Source organism: Poecilia latipinna, unplaced genomic scaffold, assembly GCF_001443285.1.
Source record: "Poecilia latipinna isolate Pla-1442-1.1 unplaced genomic scaffold, P_latipinna-1.0 Scaffold764, whole genome shotgun sequence".
In the NCBI taxonomy this organism is placed as follows: domain Eukaryota; kingdom Metazoa; phylum Chordata; class Actinopteri; order Cyprinodontiformes; family Poeciliidae; genus Poecilia; species Poecilia latipinna.
This window is the reverse complement of record NW_015113380.1, coordinates 113,679-134,907: the sequence shown is the minus strand read 5'-3', so window position 1 is coordinate 134,907 and position 21,229 is coordinate 113,679. Positions and strand designations below refer to the sequence as shown.

Here is a 21,229-nt window from a genome sequence, read left to right as displayed (position 1 = left end):
TATATATATATATATATATATATATATATATATATATATATATATTTTTTTTTTTTTTTTCTCTGGAATGGCCTATGCATGTTGTCTCTAAAATAAAATTTCCTTTATGTTTCAAAAGTTGCATATTTTTTTATTTTTGCCTCTCATGCATATGCTTGCATTTTTCATCCTTTCCAGTTGTCACTTCAACCAGTGCATGTCCGTGATGCTTCACAGAGATGTGATTTTGAACTTCTGTGCCTATTGTATACAATAATAATGACCTTTTCTAACTTGTGTGTCTAAGTGCAGAACGGAGGAACGGCAGATCTTTAATATTCAACGAGTCACCCAAAGGTTTAGCTGTGTTCTAACAGAAAAAAATAATAATAATTAGGTCACAGGTTTTGAGATGGTGCTCAGAAGGACAAAGAACGAGAAAGATGCCATGCATCTTTGGAATATTGGTTAATCAAAGTACACCAAGACATCAACCTTTAAGCGCATTTCAAGATTTTAAGTTTTTCTCACCCAAAAGCAGATTTTAGATGCTTAGAATGCCTATTGGTTTATGTAATATTAAAAGCATAAGATGCCAATCCCATTCCATCTTCACAGGGATTGCAGCTTAAGAAAATGTGACATTCCTCTCCCAAGCGACACTGTAGCTCATTCAGGGAGACCCCAAGATATTCCCAGGTCAGAAGGAAAATATGTCCTTCCAGCAACTTTTGGATCTGCCCCAGGGTTTCCTCTCAGTGGAATGTGCCTGGAAAACATCCATAGGAAAGTCCCCTAGAGGCTTTCTGCTCAGATGCCCGAACCAAAATTTCATGTTGAGCTTTAGTGCATGTTCCCTTACAGATGACTGAGCTTCTCTTTCTTTTCCTCAGGAAAATCAGTAGAAGCTCATTTCAAAACTTCAGTTCAGTTCAGTTTAATGATACTTTTTTTTTTATCTCAACGGGAAATTAAGTGTTGCTGTAAATCGTATCGATCAAGTATCTTCAGAGTCGTGGATGGTGATGCTGTGATAGAACAAGAGGCTCAACGTCTGCAGTGGGTTTCCTTTCTAGCATCTAGAGTCTAGCGTGAGCTTTGCCGGGGAGGTTGAGGAGTCTAAAAGTACTTTCTTACCAAACAGAATTAACTCGTAAAAACATGATTACCACCAGCGCAAACAGACTTTTCAGACCTCTACAACCCAATTAATGCTTCTCAGCAGTTTTTTTTTTTTAATATACCAAAAATTAAAAGCATCTCTAGAGTTCTTAAATATATGTTTATGTAGAAAAAGACAAAAGGAGAAATACAATGAGACATTTTATTTAGGGGTATCAACTATTTATTTCACGACTCGCTGAATAGCAATTTCAGTCATCAGTATGAGGAGGGGGTTACAAGCAACACTGTGATTATAAATATCTAAAAGTGCCTTTTTTGGATATCTATTGAGAAGTTTTTACGAAGAAAAATATGTGGACTACTTTGGGGCTCTGTTTGACTTGGAATAATTAAATAAAAAAATATTTATCAAGTCTATTTGAAATTGAGATTTGAACTTGTTTTCCTTGAAGCTACCTCAGGTACAAGTTTGTAGTGATGTCTAATTTTAATTCCAATAATAATTTCATGTTAGAGTAGTAAAATAATAATAATGAAAAAGAAAATGTAAGTGGAGATCGGAGCGTGGTCTAATTACATGTGATAATGCCCTTCCATAGTCCTGTGTTTCTGCTTTGAAGGTTACTTTGTTCTTAATTCACCCCGTTAATATCAGGCCAAAATAATTATTAATTCATTAATGATGAAGGTTTATTCATTTTCTGGTACAAACAGTTGTAAAGTGTTTATTTTTTCTTTTTAGGAGAGAGGAAAACCTATTTTCCAATGTGATTTAATTCATAGTGACTGGTGTGCATCCGCCATTGCCTTGCTCCGTGGGCCTCTGTGACTATTTCACTGAATCCGCTTTGCTTGAGGTTTATACCCCATTTAATGCTTTTCTGTTGAAGTCAGGGAAGCTGTTTGACTACCAGAGCGCAGGATTCAGTTACATAGCATCGCTCCCTCGCTCGGCCAGAACTCGACCTGCTGGCACTGGAAGGGCAATCGGAGGACATTTTTCCTCTCGTCCACCCAGTCATTCAGTATAACACTTGTTCAAAGCCGGCCGCATGCTTCTGTAAAGTCAAACGTTTGTGGTTATATTAGTGAATCCTGGTCATTTGTGCCTAGAACTTTTGAAAACAAAGCTGTAGTAATTTTTGTGCACTGTTGATCTTTTAGTTGATGCAACAAAATAACCATTTTATGTAAATTTAGGATGTCTTGGTAGCGGCACCCCACAGATTTATCGGCACCCCTTGAAATAATTTGCAAAAAGCATTAAAACAAATCAATAATTTAAATATCTTTTTGTGAAATGCTAGATAAAGTGCTGTGATTTATTTATTTATTTATTTATTTATTTATTTATTTATTTATTTATTTATTTATTTATTTAATTTTATTTTAATCTCCAATTCTGTGGAACATAGTTGTGAATTTCAGTCAGCTGACTTTTCCTCACTTACAAGAAAGAATAAATTCAGTTGTTTGGAAATATCATCAGGGTTTTAGTTCACTGAAATAAACCAAAATGTGAGCATCCGCACGGGTGACGAAAGTCCCATCCACTTGCAGGGCCATAATCAGACGCAGGTCAACAGAACGGAGAAGGACCACTGACGGCTTAGTGATGCTGCAGTTGCAACTTCAGAGACATTGATGTGGACTCCGATGTGTTTTCCAATGTGCAGGATAATTTTCTCACTTCTTCTCTTTTCTTCATGGCCCAAACTATTACTATCGAATGGAGAATGGCGATAATAAACTTAAAGTTAGTCACTATTACCTGTTAAATGAGTTCTTAGATGTCTTCTGACATAATAAATCAGAATACTGTACAGCATACAGTAGACGACCAATCATTGGAGTTGACTTGACATCAAAACTTCCCAGACCTCAGTTCAATTAAGCATATAAAACAAACAAGTATAATCCATGTAGAGCGCATACAGAACAAAAAGGTTGTGTAACCAACATCTTGGTTCTACATACCACATCACACCCTCATTGATCTAGTAGAGTCAATGCATTTGCTGCTTTAACAGCAATACTTTCTATACTCATTCAGTAGAATAGCTGTACTAATCTAGTTTGTCTATTTTTTTTTGTAATATTCAACTGGATCTGTCTGCATCATGTCAGTGTTATCTCCTAAATTTGAGGAAGCATGACTTGGTAAAGAATTTGTTTGAGATTTAACCCTCACCGAAATGAATGATTTGCTGCTGCTTTGCTAGAAAAAAAGACCAAGGTTGCATTTCATTAACATGTTTGTTTCATCGAATCACCTCCACTACACAGGAGTCTAGCAGTCTAACAAAGTTAGAGTGGTGGTTTTCAACAAAACTATTCACTAGAGACTAACACGGAACAGGACCTACAATGGTTACTATGAATTTAAAAGTTACCGTGACCTAATGAGTTACCATATTATTGATAAGATGTTGAAAAATCTCAGTTCACCCCTCGTTATTGTTAGAAATATTGCTACAGCTAGTTTAAATCACAGCTGTAGATTCCTCTGTGGTGCAAACTAAGAACGGGATGGTCAGAATTGAGCATACTGCATATGGAAATACACGTTAAAAGAGCCACTCGGTTGTTTGCTCATCCGCCTTTGATTTAACATAAACATCGGCTCATCTGTGGCATTGCGCCGCGTCATGCTGCTGCTCTGTGACCCTGCAGGATGATGGTGTTTGGCGTACTGACACTGATCCTGAGCTGGACTTCTCTGGGCGCTGACCTCGCTGCTGCTGTGGTAAGATGATTCACTTCCTTCCTCTCTGACTCACAAGCCGTACAATGAACTGGTCATTACTTCTGACACCAAGGACAAGCATAATGAATGGAGTTATTTATTTGCATCTGCCCTTTAGTGTTTAGGTGTGTAAATTTAACAATTTGGATTCTTTTAATTTATGTATTTATCTTTTACCCATGTGTTTTTTTTATGCTGATTAATTTATTCATGTACTGTGTTTTACAATTTCAATTCAATATTTTCTTGCTTGTTTCTTGCTTGATTCTGTATTTTGCTTTTAAGTTTTTACCACTTATTTATTTCCGCATACAAATCTGTTTCAATGTAAAGAAAATTGTCTAACAAAATATGACAAAAAATGTCTTTGTTTTTTGTTATTTCTTAAAATGTTGACTTATGTACAATTTCTTGCTTAAACATACAGCATCTACTGTTTGTAGTATTGGCATCATCCATGCATCTTATGCTTAAGCTGTTTAATTGCCAGTCTGCAACCCCAACAACCTCTATTTTTTCATTTAAAACGCCTCTCAAAGCAATGAAGACACACACACACATCCCTGCTGAAGAGTGCCTCTTCATTGATCAGTCTCCGAGTCTAGTGATCACAGTTGTCTTTTTGTGGCATCAATTTGTTTTAAGGCTTTTCATAAAACTCCACTTTGCTAAATATAGAGCAATAAAAGAACAAAAGCCCAAACAGACAGTCTATCAGCATCATCACACTAATATGAACAAGCTGATTTAAAAGCCGTATTATGTAAAATTGACATTTTTGATGTTTACATCATGTTACATTGTTATTGCTTTATCAAAAACATACATGGAGTGTTGCCTCTTTTCATGTATGCTTGTGAAATCCTTTAATTTCCCATGGCAACCAGTCATCTGTGAAAAACATCTGGGTGGACCTTGAGCTGCCTTTGAGGCGTGGCTCCTCCTGTAGCTGCAGTTTCCAAGCGTCCGAGCGACTCCCACTCAGCTCCTTCAGACTAGCCAGCAGCAATTGGAAAACATTTAAGCAGCTGAGCCTTTTAAACAAAACAACGCAGAACTTTGGCATGGCTATTTTTAAAAAATGACGGTGCTTTAATCTGCTGATGTCAAATCCACCGAAACGATTACATGTTCACACACAGCTATGGGTTATGAATGCTTTTGCAAGATTATGGTAAAATTATCAGGCTCTGCTCTACCACCCAACTAAATGTTAATGCTGACTCAACTCCTTTGTCACAAAAAGCTCATTCTTTGGTAACAGTCGGCTCTTTCAGAAGGATAGTTTTCCACTCAGCCAGAATCGTTCAGGAATGATTAGAGGTGCTGACTGAGTCCAATTGAGAATGTGTGACAAGGCCTTAAAAGTGAGGGTCACAGGTGCACTCCTTTCAATCTCACAGAGCTTGAGGTAATTTAGATTCTAGAAGAATGGGCAGTAGTTTAACTCTCCAGATGTGCAAAGCTGGGAGAGACATACCCAGAAAAACTTGCAGCTGTAGTTGCTGTGAAAGTTAGCGCTATTAATATATATTGACTCAGGGGGTTGAATTCAAATGCATGACCAAACTTTTAGTTTCATAAGACCTAGAGAACAACCTAGAGTTGAACAAAGAAAGCCAGACTGCAAATGTAACATTAAAACACAGCAAAGCAAATGAAACAGAGCACAAAAATACAGAGAGAAAAAAATGGAGGTATTACCATGAGAATGATGCTTTAAAAAATAAGGATGGTAAATAATGACTAAAACTGAATGATGTATTCAGCGGTAAGAAGCACAAGATTGTTACAGTCAGTGTAATGAGTTGGCACTTAGTATTGATAGTACAAAGATCAGATTTTTTATTTCTGATCAATCAGCTATTCATCAGGACTGATCAATCTAAAAACCTGAAAATGATGGTCATCAGACAACTTGTCTTTGCATCTGTGTTTTATACAAAGAGAAATTTCTTAATTTCTTATATGCCTATCTCCTGCTGACTGACCATACCATAGGCAAAAATAATGCTTCAAATACCTCAAACTGCGCATTTCAGATTGTCTTACACTTATAAAACGAACAGTGAAACCTGCTTCTGTTGAGGAAATCATTCTTCTTTCCCACCTTTAAAACAATATCATGCACATCTGAGGCGCATCTAACCAAAAACAAGCCGAATTTTTACACTCTGCCATCTATTATGCATTTATTTGAGTCTTCTGTCACTCAAATAAGAATGACTTTTGTTGCTTCGCTTTGATTATCCCACACCACCTCCTCTACATTGAGGAGAAGTAAAATCCTGCTGTGTTCATTGTGGAGACTCTGCCTTCGTTTGCATTTCTGAGGATCTTTGCGGGTGGTCGCATGCTGTTTGACACACATTTCCGTATCACCTACTGACAGATGCATGTATAACTGGTTTGGGGATATTCAGATCGTAGGCCTTGTGTAGTCTACAGTTGGATTATTGCTTGAAAGGATTATAAATGTATGCACAAGGAATAAACCCCTTTAGAGAATGTCTTATTATAGGCTGTGTGTAGACAGAACTTTGCATTCTAAGAGTTTCCCGTTTGTCTTCTTGGGAATTCTCACACTCTTGCCCCGCTGTTGGAAAGCTCCTTGGTATCCCTTGGTTCCAGCAAATGGGCTGCGTTTTTTTTTTTTTTTTTTTTTTTTCCCAGAGATTCAGCTTGCTTTATCTCATCTGAGTGTTTGGGGCTCATTAGTATAACCCCCAGAGAAGGTTAAGCTATTTGCAGCATGTTTGTCCTGAGCCCTTGGGACATTTAGCATTCAGATAGCAGAGTTGAGATGAGACTGCCGCTCATCACTTTTATTATTTTTGCCAGTGCAGGTTTCTTGTTTCACACTCTGCGTAGTAATAGTTGTCGTGACTGACGGAACTAAAAAATGGTGCTGTCAAGATGTTGCAGTGTGAACTATAGCATGATTATTTTCTTGTTGGTGTCAGGTAGATTGCCTAGTATTCAACAACATTGCTTTATTCTTGTGGTGGTTTTTCAAAAAAAAAAAAAAATCACTATGTGTTAGCAAATCAACACAAAAAATAATTACTTGCTTTAAATTTGTGGTTTTGTTTGCTGTTCACATCTGTCAAACATGTTTTTGTTTGTTTCCGTCCTCCTTTTTTAGGGCACAAGCGATTTCTGTGTGTCACCCGACAAGTACGTCATGGGTCAGACAAAGGGGATCATCACTGCAGGTCAGGCTCCATTTAAATAAATTAATAATAATAATAATATAGTGAAAATTTTAATTATAATTGAGTTGTGTTTACCAGGATAACAAATGTTAATGTTTTCTACAGATATCGTCCATTACTATATTTACTGCAACCAGACTCTTTCCAACCCTTTCCAGCAGGTAGGAAATATGCCCTGTGGAGTCTGTGGAAAAACAAGGTGTTTTGTTTTTTGTTTTTTGTTTTTTCTAGAGAAAATTTGTTGGGACACCTCCTCCTAGGAACAATGGCAGCTAAATGTTTTCCACCTCAGACTGGAGATTCATTGGTTGAACTTTTATAGCCAATTTCCTGAGTCTGATTACGCCCAGACTTGTGTAATTAAGTAATAACTTAAACAGAACCTGCCAGAGAAAATAAACCAGGCTAAAAGATCTGAAAAAGTAGAAAAAGAACTGAAAAGCAGATGAGAAACAAAGTCCCTGATATCTATCAATCTATAAACAATTACAAACCCTAAGACTTTTGAGTACCATTAACCATAAACCAGAATACATAGAACAGTGATGGACTCCGGAAGGCTGACCTGCAAAAGTACACCAAGAGCATGGAGATAAATTATCCCTCAGACATTTAAAGTTAGTGTGACATAGGCTGTTGTGTGGTTGAGGGGACGGTTCCTCTGTCGCATAACTCAAGATTGGTTTGAATAAATAAATTAATTCATCATTTAAAAGCAGTTTTCTGTAATTAGAAAAACATATAAATGTGGAAATAAAGCTACAAGAAACCCGTAGAGAGGCACTTTTTCATGGCAGTAGACAAAAATGTCCATTAAAAGCAATTCATTACACCACAAGCACTTGCTACACGCAAACAACAATGACAGTTCTATTAAAGTAAAATGTACATACTCATTCAGTTTTGTTCTTTTAGTTCGCCGCTCTCTTCGGACTTCATTTCCCTGCCCCTCAAGCCTCATCTTTGTCAGCCTCTTTTTTTCCCCCGTTCCGTCCTGTCTGCCTGAATCACATCCTGACCTCAGCTCACAATCGCAAGACATCCATCTCTTTCTCCTAGATTGTCCCTCTTTCTTTTTTCTCTTGTGTTTCTCTTGTGCCTAAAATGAGTATGAAATTGCTTACTTGATGAAACAATTTGATGGAGCCGAGTCATGATTCCAGGGCATATCACTTAACTTCCCGAGCCTATTTCTGCAAAATCTGGCCCAACGTAGCTCAGAGCTTATTATCTGGCTCTTGACGTGCCCCTCAGAGTAGCAGTAGAGGGCAGACGAGCATTGCACACCTGGTAAACAAGCTCTCTTCGCTGCCACACAGATCGCAACCACGCATGGAGCTCATAAGCAAGCTGGCAGCGGATTGGCCATAACACAAACATTCCCTGATTTGTTTTGTTTTTATTCCCCTTTTTTGTAACCCCAGTCAGAATTGCTCCATGAATCTATTCGTCCTGATACGTCTTTGCTTTGGGCATCACTCCTGTGCTCATATCCTTTTTTTTTTTTTTTTTTTTTTTATATTTTATGTTTCCTCCCTCCATCTCTAAACTTTCATCATCCTGTTTTTTTTTCCTCAGATCAGTTTCATATCACCTAAAATAAAGACAAATCCATTTCACCAAATGTAATTTTCAGCTGGGGGAAGTTGAACCACAGACCATCATGTTTTATGGATGTAAACTAAAGGCAAAAAAAAAATAAATGAATAAAAAATCAGACAAAAGCTATTACATTTATGGATATCAGCTAACCGCATCCTGTTTCAATTTAACATTGTGCATCCTGCCTGGGGGTTTCCAGACTTCCTGTGTAGTTTGACTGATTGTAGAGACAATGTTTTAAAGAAAGAAAATATATCACTAATTTATGGTTATGCTTAGATATTAATAAAAAAAAAGAAGTAAGGGTGGTGTATTTGAAGAAAGATGAGAAGTGTAGGGTTTTGTGCTTAATGTGGAGGATTGTTCTGCCCTCTGTTGGTAAAAATATAAACCCACATTCCTGCTGTTGAGGTCGTCATATTGCCTTTCTCACAGGCATCTTACAGTAGCTCAGAGAGCAAATTATTCATTCACAAAGGTTTACCGATCTACTGTAGTAAACTGAAGCAATATAATCTGCCCAATGAATTGGTCATAACTCATGCACACTTTTATATATTTGCCATATTATAAAGAACACCCAAATTTAAAATATTTTTACACTCAACAGCCATATTTTCATACATATTTTTTATGACAATTAGGCTACACAAGGTAGTGCATATGGGTGAAGTGTAGAGAAAATAAATGTTAAATGATTTTAATAAATATTTTACAAATATAATCTGGAAACGGGTGTTTTGCATTTATATTTCTACATAAAGAAAAACTTAAAAACACATTTTCTCTTGTTTTGTAGTCAAATTGAATGAGGAACATCGGCGATTAGCAATTTCTAAGTTTGCTCCACTAATTTGTTGTTAGTCGTAAGTCCAAACTTTGACTGGACCATAATAACAAATGGAAATACTTTGACTAAAGCCATGCAATTGCATCTCTGGCCATGTGTTTTTTGGTAGGTAAAATTAACCTTAGCTTTGCTTGGTGTAATTTAAAGTTTATTTTAAAAAAAAGTGTTTTGTTAAAAAAAATATAAAAAAAATAATAATGATAATAATAATAATAATAATAATAATAATAATAATAATAGTGCTAAATTAAAATTAATTTACATAGTTTTGGTTTCACCACTTAAAAAGACAGTTGATACTTCAAGCTAATCATGAATGGTACATTTTTCCACACCAGCAGCTGAAAGCTAGGTTGTCTAGGTTATTGCTCCCAGCTTAATTTCGATTTGACTGCTGGGGTTTGTGTTAATGCTCTTAACCTGTTTGGATGATTTGTTTTTAACACGTTAACGCACATGAGGTCATGAAATAATGAGCTCATAAATTGCTAGTGTCTGCAATTGCTGAAGTGCAAACATATTTGACTTTGTGCAACATGTTATCAATTCTAATCAATAGTGATGGGATCATGCAGCTTATCTCTTTTCCTTTCTGCTGTGGTAATCAGACTGCCTCTCTGACTGTGCTACACCTCATTTACACGCTCTTCACTTGCAGTTAAATGTCTTTTATCCTTTGCAGCCTCTGACCATCTTCCAGCGATCCCTCACCACCATGCAGATCCAGATCCAGGGTCTTCTACAGTTTGCGGTGCCCCTGTTTCCCACCGCTGAGGTTACTGCTGTTAAATTGCTTGATCCGTTTTTTTTTTGTTTTGTTTTTTTTAATCAGAGAATTGTTCTTGTTCAAATAATTGTGTTGGCATTTTCAACAACATTGTCTCTCCACACAGAGGGATTTACTAGGTATCCAGCATTTGCTCAACTCCTCTGAGGCGAGCCTGCACCAGCTGACGGCTCTGCTGGACTGCAGGGGGCTCAACAAGGTTTGTCCACCACAGCCTAATTGGCAACACAGTATTACAAAGTAGGCCAGCTTAGAAATAAGTGACAAAACAGGATTTGTGGCAAAACATAGGATGAATGTGGATCCAGAATAGCACAGAGAAAGACAAAAGAAAGATTTCTTCTTTTTTTTCCTGATTATGTTCTTGAAACTTTTTAAAGTTCCTTTTATTTCCGTCTGCGTTTTATTTAAAAACTATGGTTTAGGACTGTGGCTTACACCCATAAAGATAAGATTTGTCATTACCATGTTATGCAACGATATATTTTCCCAGCAAGCACATGTACTGTGATTGCTTCTCTGTTGGGAATTCAGACATGGTCCTGGGGAACTGCTTGTCATTGGCTGACCTTCCTGCTCTCCATCTGACCTCTTTAGGACTACCTGGATGCAATGGTGGGGGTGTGCTACGATGGCGTGGAGGGTGTGCTATATCTCTGCCTCTTCTCTATCCTTGCTGCCTGTGCCTTTACTGTCATGCTTTGCGCCATTCCCAGGGCACTGAGACAAATCGCCAGCAGGTCAGTTTGTTCTCAGGCTCACCTCACTGCCATGAATGCCCCTTCTTTGAACGTTCAGTGCGTATTTCTGCGGCATTGAACGTTTGTTTTTGCTCAGATAAGAAGATATTTCACAGCAGTTGCAAATTCTGTTATTACTAAGCCTGATGGTTTTGTTTCTCCGTTTTTCCCTTTTTGTTTTGTTTTGATGCGTAGAGAACGAGATTATGATGACATAGACGAGGAGGACCCTTTCAATCCACGGGCCAGGAGGATAGGCTCTCAGAACCCCAACCACGCCAACATGCACAGCTTCTGCAGCTATAGCAGCAGCATGGGCAGCCAGAACAGCCTGCACCCCCCTGCACCGGCAGTCTCCAACCCCCCCATGTCTGAATACATGTGAGTGGGAGGAAATTTAGCTTTGTTTGTCTCAAGGAGTTCACTTCTTTAGTCATCTCAGTTGTTTTATTCAATCTTTCCTTGTTGTTTTTGCAGGAACCAGACAGCTCTCTTTGGTGGAAACCCGCGGTACGAGAACGTGCCTCTGATTGGACGAGGCTCCCCCCCTCCCTCGGTGTGTTGGGTCCCAGAGACCAAGTCTTTTATATAATGTTATCACTCACTGACTCAGACTTTATTTGTAAAATTGTCTTTCACGACATTAAAATGACAAAAAACATATAACTTAATAATTTCTTCACGTAACATTTAAGCTCTCCGGATTTATTTTATCCCTGGTTAAAACATGTAAAAAAATATATATATATCTATTTAGATTAATCTCATTTTGGAGCAATAGAAGCTGTTATTTTAGCTAGTTTACTTTTTAAGTGAGTTGTACAAGATAATTGAAGGTCTAAAGAAATTCTGTGATTTATTATTTATCTTAGTTTATTTATTTATTTATTTATTTAGTTTTTGCATCCCAACAACCTGCTAGTTTAACTGCAGTGTGTAGACCTTTTACATCCAGCGTTAATTGTATGTGGTGAGATACCGAACCTTTCCATGCCGTCAACAACTCACAGTTTTACTGACTTACAGGGAGGAGAGTGAATATAGTTAATATTTAATTTTGGACAGACCACCATTTAACCTCTCTCAGAACCTTTTTTCAAGAGAAAGTGGTGCAGTGACTTAATTCTTTAACTCTTGTCTCTGAACATTTTCCTCCTCACCGATTTATTTCACACACTGCTGGGCTAGTTCTCCCCCGTTACATCAAAGGGATAAAAATAGGAACGTTTTGAATTAAAGTTTCATTAGGCACAGCCTCCTTAAAAACATCCTGAAGCCAGGTATACTTGGCTACAATCATAAGTGCATTTTAGATCAACTTCCTATAAAAATAAATACATCTTCACACAACAGGCATACTACGGATACACATTTTTACATTATGTTCTCAACAAGACATCAAACGGAATATGCAATGTTCTCTGCCTAATCATTTGTTTCCTAATTAACGCCAGTAACTAATACACTTTCAGATTTTCCCCCCCATGACTATAACTGTGCAGAGCCATGCAGTCGTCTTCAGCTAACTGCTTCTTTTATATATATTTTTCTGCGTTTGTTTGTCATATGTGTGTGTGTGTATTTTTCATTTCTGTATCCCCTCTTTCTTTTATCAACTTTTGGAGATTTACTCTCAGCCGTATAGAAATCCAGTAAGTCTTTTTCTACTTCTCCTCAGGGTTAAATCCTTCCCACTTCCTTTGTTGTACAGTGTCTTCACCTCTGTGTCACTTCATACCACTTTGGTTCCCTGTGCAGTTTTTTCCTGTTTGGCATGGCTTTCAAACCTCACTACTTGTCCTCATTCCAGATGACTTCTCCTTTCACCTAGAGCAGCGTTATGTCTCCCCCTGGTGTTCGCAGGGTGGTAGCATCCACAGTGCATGAAGTCTCGATTCAGTCACTCTGCAACTTGAACTGAGCAAGCAGGCAGATGCATCTCAATAAATTAGTATATCGGCTAAAAGGTTATTTATTTTAATGATATAATTAAAAATCTTAAACTTGTTTAGATTCATTACACAGAGAGATGTAAAATACAATATGTACACTAATAAAAAATATTTTGTGAAACATAAAAATGAGCATAATATAAACTATGATTCTGCATTGTGCAGGAAATATACTAAATGCAAAGTCTTTTTTGTTCTCGTTTCTCACACAGTGACACTGTTGTTAATAAACCAGGTATTGTCACTTTTAGATTGAAATACTACTGGAAAGCTGGAAACCAGCATCTCCATAAAGCCTGTCATGCAGAGGGAAGCATGAAGCATTGTAATATTTCCTGGTAGACGATGGCACTGATGTTGGGGTTGTTAAAGCACAGTGAACCAACAGCGGCAGATGGCAACACAAATCATCACCAGCATTAATCTGTATCTCGAGTAACTTGGATTCTGTGCCTCTTCCTTCGCTTTTCCTCCCAATTCTGCCGCATTGCATTCCAAATGAAATGCAAAATCTACCTTAATCTGAAAAGACCTTTTTTCCTCCCACTCAACTTTTCATTAATATTTTTAGTTCCACTACTTTGACAACAGCCAACTTCATCAGCAATTAAAGTTTGTGGCTTCCCCTTATTGTTCGGGGAATCAAACGACTGTCGAACAACTGTAAGGTCATCAGTCGTCACCATGGTTGTGTCAGGCATAGCATAAATCTTTATGAGTTTTAATTTTTTTAAATTAATTACCGAAATTGACTAACTTTTTGAAGATAATCAAATTTATTGAGAAGCACCTGGAAAAACTGTATTAAAAAATGTATTAAGTACTTTCATTGAGCAGAAGCTACGTTTGTTGAAGTAACTAATGGGAGTGAGTCAAAGGAATATTCCACTGAAAATGTTATCTACTGCTGACTCTGTGAACATAAAGTTTCCTTTGTTGTGGGTAGCAGCTGGTAAACAGTTGCTATTTTCTGTCTAGAAGAACAAACGGTTCTGTTCTGCTCTAGCAGAGACAAATATACAATTGCTATGAAACATCACTGCTGGTGTCCGCAAAGTACTGAGCATCGCATAAGATAGATTTTCAGTGGACCACTTCCTCGTGTCTCTTTCCTTCTTTATTTGTTCCTCCCTGAAGACTCACCCTGCTCTGAGCGTTCGTGTAAAATATTTCTGTATATGTCTGTGTTTGTCTTTCCTCCCCAGTACTCGCCTACGATGAGGGCCACTTACCTGTCCATGACCGAGGAGCAGAGCAGACACTTTGGAAGCGACTTCCAAGCCTAGACTTCCATCTGACATCTGCGAGGAGGAAACGCGCAAAAGAGCAGGAAGCAGCTGTTGGATGCATCACAGAGAGGGCAAACTTCAACGTCTCTTCAGTCCAGAACGCCGGGCGACCTGTGAGGTTTCAGGCCAAAAGAAAATAAAATAAAATAAAAACCAGTGCTGTTCTTCACTGCAGTGCCTTTCAAAAGTCATCATGCCACTTGATCTTTTGCATGTACGTTTTGCACTACAAACAAAAGGTTTAATGTACTTCGTTGGGATTTTTTGTTTTGTAATAGAACCAACACAAATTGTGACTCGTTGGGAAGTAGAGTAAAAATGATACAAGATTGTTAGGATTTCTTTTTTGCAAATACAAAATGTGTGAAGTGCGGCTTGCACTTGCATTCAACCCGCTGAGTTAGCTTTTTCCTGCAATTATAGTTGCAAGTTTTTAGTCTGTGAAGAACATTCGACTCTTACAGCTTTCTTCAACAATGGCTTCCTCTCCCCACTCTTTCATAAAGGCCCCTTTGTGAGGTTCATAAATTATAGGTGACATGTTAACAGTTTCTTGAATCTAAGCTGTGGATGTCTGCAACTCGGAGTGATGCTCTTCTAGATCGGTTTGTAGTTGTGCCATATTCCTTTCCTTTTCACACGGCTGCAGGTACGTGAATTTTAAAAGCACGTTAGGTTTTATTTAGGGGTATCAAAAATAAGCAGTGCTAAAAACACCAAACTTATTTATGTTTTTTTTTTCTTTCTTCATTTATTTTTATTTTCATTTATTTTTCGAAAATCGTGTATCAATTTGCTTCCACTTCTTGACATCACAGTATTGATCTCTGACATAAAAAAAACTAACAGTTACATTGAAGCTTTTGCTTGTAGCAAAATCTGAAGAAGTTCAGTCAGTATGACGACATTTGCTAGGCACTGTATTTCAAGGTCCTGACTGACACCCTTTCACATTTTTGAAGATCTTTCTTAACATTGCGTTACCTGTTCTATAATTGTTCTTTGGTTCACTTGATATCTAACGAAAAGTTCAGAAAGGTCTTGAAAGACCAGATTAGATACTTTTCAAATGAAGATTCTTCTGCTTGTCGCTCTGTGAAGCTTTGTGACTTCTCACAGCTTGCATCTGGATATATTTAAAGATTAAGTCATACAAGTCAAATCTGGAAAAACGAAAGGTTTTATCTCCTGATGCGCCATGGAGTTGAAAGTTGTGAAGCACAAACCCAGCACTGAAGGCAACACTGCAGGAGGTAATGGTGGTGAAGAGCATTAATATTATTATTTTTTTTTTTACATTCTTACATAAACGAGCTTTACGTTCCAGAAACCGAAAAACTACCTTGAGACCTTCGCTTTTGTACATAATGTGTAAAATAACATGCTATTCTTTTTTTATTTAGAGTTCTTTAAATTGTGTGCCATTTTTATATATTTTTTCTAGTTTTTGTGGCAATATCACACAAGATCACTCTTTTTTCTATGGTCTAAAAGGTCATTAATTTTTATTGTGCATATCTAATCCAACCAATGCAGATCATAGTCAAGTAAGCTGTGCTGTTCTGACTATGGTTATTTAAAAACAAAAACTGTTGTTTCCCCCCCCCCCCTTTAAATTCAGTCATTCAAACAGCACAATTTTATTAACTAATTTTTTTGTAAGAATTTAATACAGGCAGTGTTGATTAATAGTATTTTTTGTAGCATGTTACACTGTAAAGGCACTGAGTGAGGTGCTTAATTTTGTGTGTCCCAAAACATGAAGTCTAATTGTGAGTTGAATAAACCAGTTTGAGTACAATGAGTGATGGGTTTTTGTTTTGCTGTTAGATGAATAAAACAACAACAAAACACAATACATTGCAATGTAAACAAAGTATCTAAGAATCAAGAAGAATAAGGTCAACCAACAGAAATCCCCTCTGGACTTTCATGGTCTTGGATGTCAGAACATCAACTCTACAGTCATTGAAGACTGATGAATGAGATTTATTAGATACTAGAACGAAGCAATACGTCTCTCGTTGTACTGGAAACGTCTCCTGGGTCGGACTGATGTTGCATATGCATGGCAGGATCCCAGGCAGATGATCCGCACAGCCTGTAGGGCTCTGAGGCTAACATCATCTCGCAGTCTTGCTACGATTCTGTCTCTCCACCTGATTGAGTTTGTTCTCCAGCTTTTTCCTGGTGAATATTCAGTATTTAACATAGACTAACAACTGGTTACTTATGTTTTATAAAGTTAATTTAAAAGAAGTCCAAAATAATGTTTGTTTTCTTTTTTCATTTTTTTTTTTTTCATGAGTCATATTTGTTACTTGAACTGACCATCCGTGTTAGGTTGAAGCTAATCTGCACTGTGTATTCTCTTCCATCCAGCAGATGTCAGCGTAGTGTTGCTAAAGTGTTGCTGAACCCTCCTTTTTAACATGGCACAATAAAAAACCAGAAATAGTTGGATGTTAGAAGAAAAAAAATCATTAGGTGGGGCTCTATTTTTGTTTCATCTTATTGGTTAAAAATTAGATTCTAAATTAATTCAACAAGTTATATTATTATAATTTAATTAAACGGACGGCGGAGTCCGGCGACGACAGGCACTCAAATTCCATAACAAAAGTGTTTTTAATCTTCTTTATTTTTTTTTTTTTATCGCTTTCTCTTTCTTACTGTTTATTCAATATCACATGCTGTTTTTATTTTTTCTTTAATTATGTTGCTGAAATGTGCTATACAAATAAAATGTGGTTGATTGATTTGATTGAATGTTATTCTACACATGCTTCAGATATTTATAGCAAAACTTTTGGGTGAAGAGTTGTATAATCAGCAGATTGTGGGTTGATTCCAACTTTCACCGTGCACTGATGTGACCCTGGGGAAGGCACCTAACCCCAAGTTGCCTACTGAACTGAGTATTGTATGATACGAGAACACGCGCGTGTGTGTGTGTATGTGAATAAAAGCCAAGAGTGAAAGCTCTTTGAGAGGTCAGTAAACTAAGAAATTGTTGTATAAATTCAGCCCATTTAAACACTATTACAGCAGGAACAGTAACACTTATTACTGAATCATGAACACCATGTCGCCCGCAGTGCTGTAGATGTTGTGTGACCTCCTGGATAAGTTGTTGTTGAGGCAACCTTACAGTAATTTTAGAAGGCTTAAAGTTTAACAACATTCTCATGTTTTCTCCATTTGTGGAAAATGGCACTTAGTGATTCGCTGGAGTCCCACAGCCTTAGAAATGGCTTTGAAATCCTCTCCAGACTTCATTTACTACTTGTTTTTGTAGTCCATCTTGAGATTAGATTTTTTTTTGTTTGTTTTCTTCAGTCAGTCTACTTCCATTTGTCAGGCATGCTCTATTTACCGTAGATGTTTTTTTTTTTTTTTTTTTTTTTGATTCAGGTCTTAGTTGTGGCTATTGCAGGAGTTTGCAACCATTTAAATAATAAAAAAAAGATGTACTTTTCCCTTCACATTCTCTATCTTATAATTATGATTCAGTACCTTATAATTATGAGTTCTTTGAGCTTATATATCGAACAATTAGAACTTTTTGTTTTTACTTTGACCTGACAAAATATTGGACTGTTTTATTTTACAATCGGAAGTGTGCTACTATTGTTTACAGTAGCCGTAGCTGCCTTGATAACGCCTGCGCCGCAGGTCTCCAGGGACAACACACACGTACGCAAAAGAAACAAACGCGCACAGACAGAAACCCAGCAGCAGAAGGCAGGCAGCGGAGAGGAGGGGAAAGAAGCAGGTGGAAGTGCTGCTATCGTTACCTGACTCATTCTTCTTTTCCACAGGAGGGAGATGATTTTTTCTCTCTCTCTCTCTCCTGCGTTTCCAAGCTGCTGCGCAGAAATCCAACATACACGAGGAGAAGAAGTGGGAGCGTCGACTTACTTTAACAAACGCAGAGGAGGATAGAGCGCGTGTTTTGGGGGGGGAAAGTAACGACCGAGCATTGTTAGGTTGGTGGCTACGCGTGTAAAAAAAAAAAAAAAAAAAGTGTATAGAGACTGTTGGGCATAATTAGAAAGCAGAAGCCATTAGTCAGAGAGTGTCTAAGCGTGTGGTGCTTGTGGGTTTTAGGGGAAGGTGGCATGCAGGTGCCCACACCGCAGAACGAGATGGCCCAGTGCGGCGTCCGGTGTTAAAGCTGCTCCCCTCACCTGGACCCGAAGCGAACATGAAGGACACGGGGGAATCAAAGGACCAACAGCTAACTGTAAGTTTAAAAAAATGTCTTTAAACTTATTATTATTATTTTTTTTTTTACAAGTTGCTTAAAAAGTATGTTCATAACAAATATGAAAAAGCAATGTATTACGAATTAGGCCTAAATGTTTCCTGTTTTATTGACATCTTTAATAATTCTAGTGTAGCTTTTGTTGAAATAATTAAATTGGGTGATGCATTTAAAATAGTCATCTCATTAGACATTTGTTTGACTGTATTAAACGGTGAATTGCACAGGTAGGTATGCTTTTTGAATTCCATATCTTTTTTTATTATTATTATTACATTAAAACCATAAACAAAATGTATTATAAATTCTGAAAAGTATGGTGATCAGTTCTATTCCACCTTCCTGAGGTAAAATTGGGTGTAAACACCATTGCAAGACGTTCAAGTTTTGTCATAGAATAATATTTTGATTTTGCTTTGACTGGACTATATTAACACATATTAAACTAAACTAAACTATTCCATTGTTGCTGTATGTTTAGAATTGTTGTTCTGCTTAGACTTCTGCCCCAGTTGCAAATGTTTTGCAGCCTCTTGTGGGTTTTTCTCCTCAGATTGTCTTATATTTAGCTCCATATATCTACCAATCAATTCTGCTAAAGAAATGAGTCCACAGACCATGTGCTGTCAACACATGTTTTTATGTTGGCGTCGTATATATTCAAGGTTATGAACATTGTTAGTTGTGATCCACATGCAGTGCTTCACATGTCTTTTCTACCTCCAGACATGTTTACTGTGTACCCTGCATAGCTGTGGATGATATCGAATGGGGCTGGTTATGGTTTTCTATAAAAAAAATATATACTTTACTTGCCACTCATTGATGAAGTGAAAAATAATAACCCTGCATTAAGCTTCTCCATAGCATTATCCCTGACTCACTTGATGTGTTCCTTGGTCTTCTCGCTAATCTGGACTGTAACCTGTAAAGGCAATTTGTTGCAATTTTTTTAAATTTTTTTTTAATGTGAGTGTCAAGAAGGTTGCATGGACATCACAATTTCAGATTTTTATTGGCAAGAATCTTTAAAAACTATTTATTTTTCTTCCTTTTTGAGTCAGCCACTCACATAAAATCCCAATAACTGACATTGAGGTGCTGTTTTTAACATAGCAAACACCACCTATGAAAACGGAAACTAACAATTTACATTACAGACATAATGAAGGTAAGGTACATGTGGCCACTGTGTATTTTTCTATTTTTCCCCTGTTGTTTCTCATTATACCTCCCAATGTCTTCCACTGTTGCTATTATTTCTTCAATTTCCACTCGCTCTGCCTGCGCTGTGTTCTGCAGTGCACACCTGAATTATTGAGGTGACTGTTTCAGCTGCCTGGTCTCTCTTGTCCAGCATGTAATAAAGCTTCCACAATGTGCTGATGGAGGAAAAAGCCATAGTATGACCATCTGGTGCCTTGGTCAATATGAGATATACCAGCCTTACTGCCAGTTTTATAAGACATCTTGCAGCACAAATGCAGCACATTTCTTACCCTGAGATCACATATTGACAAAAAGTCTGATTTTATCTCCTCCACTAATTCTAATTGCCTGATTTAGTGTTTATATTTTACAATCTATAGCCACAGCGCTGTGTTTAATTTGAAAGTACATTCTTATCACATTAAGCCACATCCACTTACTCAAACACAGCACCTCCTAATCTGTCAGATTAGGAATTGCTGTAAACCCGTTGGTTAATTATAACAGATAACCGGCAAGTGCATTAATTTTTTTTTCATATTTTGCCACCTTACAACTGGAAATGTCAATATTTTTTTATTTTGATTTTAGATGATAACATGTGGGATGCAATTGTGGAATTATAGAAATGACTGTGTTTGACTAAAAAAACATATAAAACGTTTGGTCTTTACTCTGATACACCTAGGTAAAAAGTACTTGAGATCCACTGGGTTGATCCCATGATTTAAACATCTCATGGAGCAGTGTTCAAACGTTCATCAATAATGTAGAGAAAATTGCACAACTGCAAACATTGACCTGAACTGACAGAAGTACAGCCCTAAAGGTTCATGGTAACTCCAAAAGAGCTGTAAGGATCTACAGCTCTGGTGGGGGGATCTGCAGATTCACCAACTGCTTTTATTGAAGAGCACCCTGAGGAAACCATTGTTAAAAGCCAGCCGTATGAAGCTAATTTGGCAGTTTGCCACAAGACACATTGGAGCCATGGCAACTATGTGGAAGAAGGTACTCTGGTCAGATAAGAGCTTTTTTTTTTTCCCATGTGTAAATGCTACATGTGAAAAAGACCCTGGAGTGTAATCTAAGGAAGGTGAACAAATCCATTATAAAAATAAAAAAAAACTACAAAATACCTGGAGTTTCTAGTTGTAAATTGGCACAGTTTGAACAAACAGAAAAAAAAAGCAAGTATCGACAGCAATTTATTATGAATCATACTTTAGTGTGTATTTTGTTAAGGATATTTTCCTAAAAATCTGGCAAATACTGTAAATATTTCATAAAGTTTCTTTAGATGGACTGAAAAATGTCCACCTTTAGTTTCCTTTGCATGTTGTTTGTCATGCTTTTCCTATGAATAGACTTTTGAATTAGGCTATTGTTACATTCTCTGCAACTCTCAGTGTGAAATTTAAAATTTGTACTTTACCTCATCTATTTTTCTGAGAAAAACCACCCTTGT

The 21,229-nt window shown here is 37.2% G+C and overlaps 2 protein-coding genes across 3 annotated transcripts in view; both read left to right on the top strand.

The window, feature by feature from the left end:
• The window catches only part of ttyh2 (tweety family member 2), a 66,544-nt gene extending 50,455 nt beyond the window's left edge, over positions 1-16,089 (top strand). The window contains exons 6-15 of one of the 2 annotated variants that reach the window (XM_015046108.1): positions 3,778-3,850; positions 6,996-7,065; positions 7,171-7,226; positions 10,200-10,292; positions 10,411-10,503; positions 10,902-11,044; positions 11,240-11,425; positions 11,522-11,600; positions 12,670-12,696; positions 14,202-16,089. In XM_015046108.1, the coding sequence (XP_014901594.1) occupies positions 3,778-3,850; positions 6,996-7,065; positions 7,171-7,226; positions 10,200-10,292; positions 10,411-10,503; positions 10,902-11,044; positions 11,240-11,425; positions 11,522-11,600; positions 12,670-12,696; positions 14,202-14,282 (901 nt within the window). In that variant the 3' untranslated portion in view covers positions 14,283-16,089. The remainder of the gene's footprint in view (positions 1-3,777; positions 3,851-6,995; positions 7,066-7,170; positions 7,227-10,199; positions 10,293-10,410; positions 10,504-10,901; positions 11,045-11,239; positions 11,426-11,521; positions 11,601-12,669; positions 12,697-14,201) is intronic. The other variant, XM_015046109.1, reaches the window with a different exon arrangement.
• Positions 16,090-17,981: 1,892 nt separating this feature from the next.
• The window catches only part of kif19 (kinesin family member 19), a 36,517-nt gene continuing 33,269 nt past the window's right edge, over positions 17,982-21,229 (top strand). The window contains exons 1-2 of the mRNA XM_015046106.1: positions 17,982-18,274; positions 18,396-18,531. Of these exons, the coding sequence (XP_014901592.1) occupies positions 18,493-18,531 (39 nt within the window). The 5' untranslated portion in view covers positions 17,982-18,274; positions 18,396-18,492. The remainder of the gene's footprint in view (positions 18,275-18,395; positions 18,532-21,229) is intronic.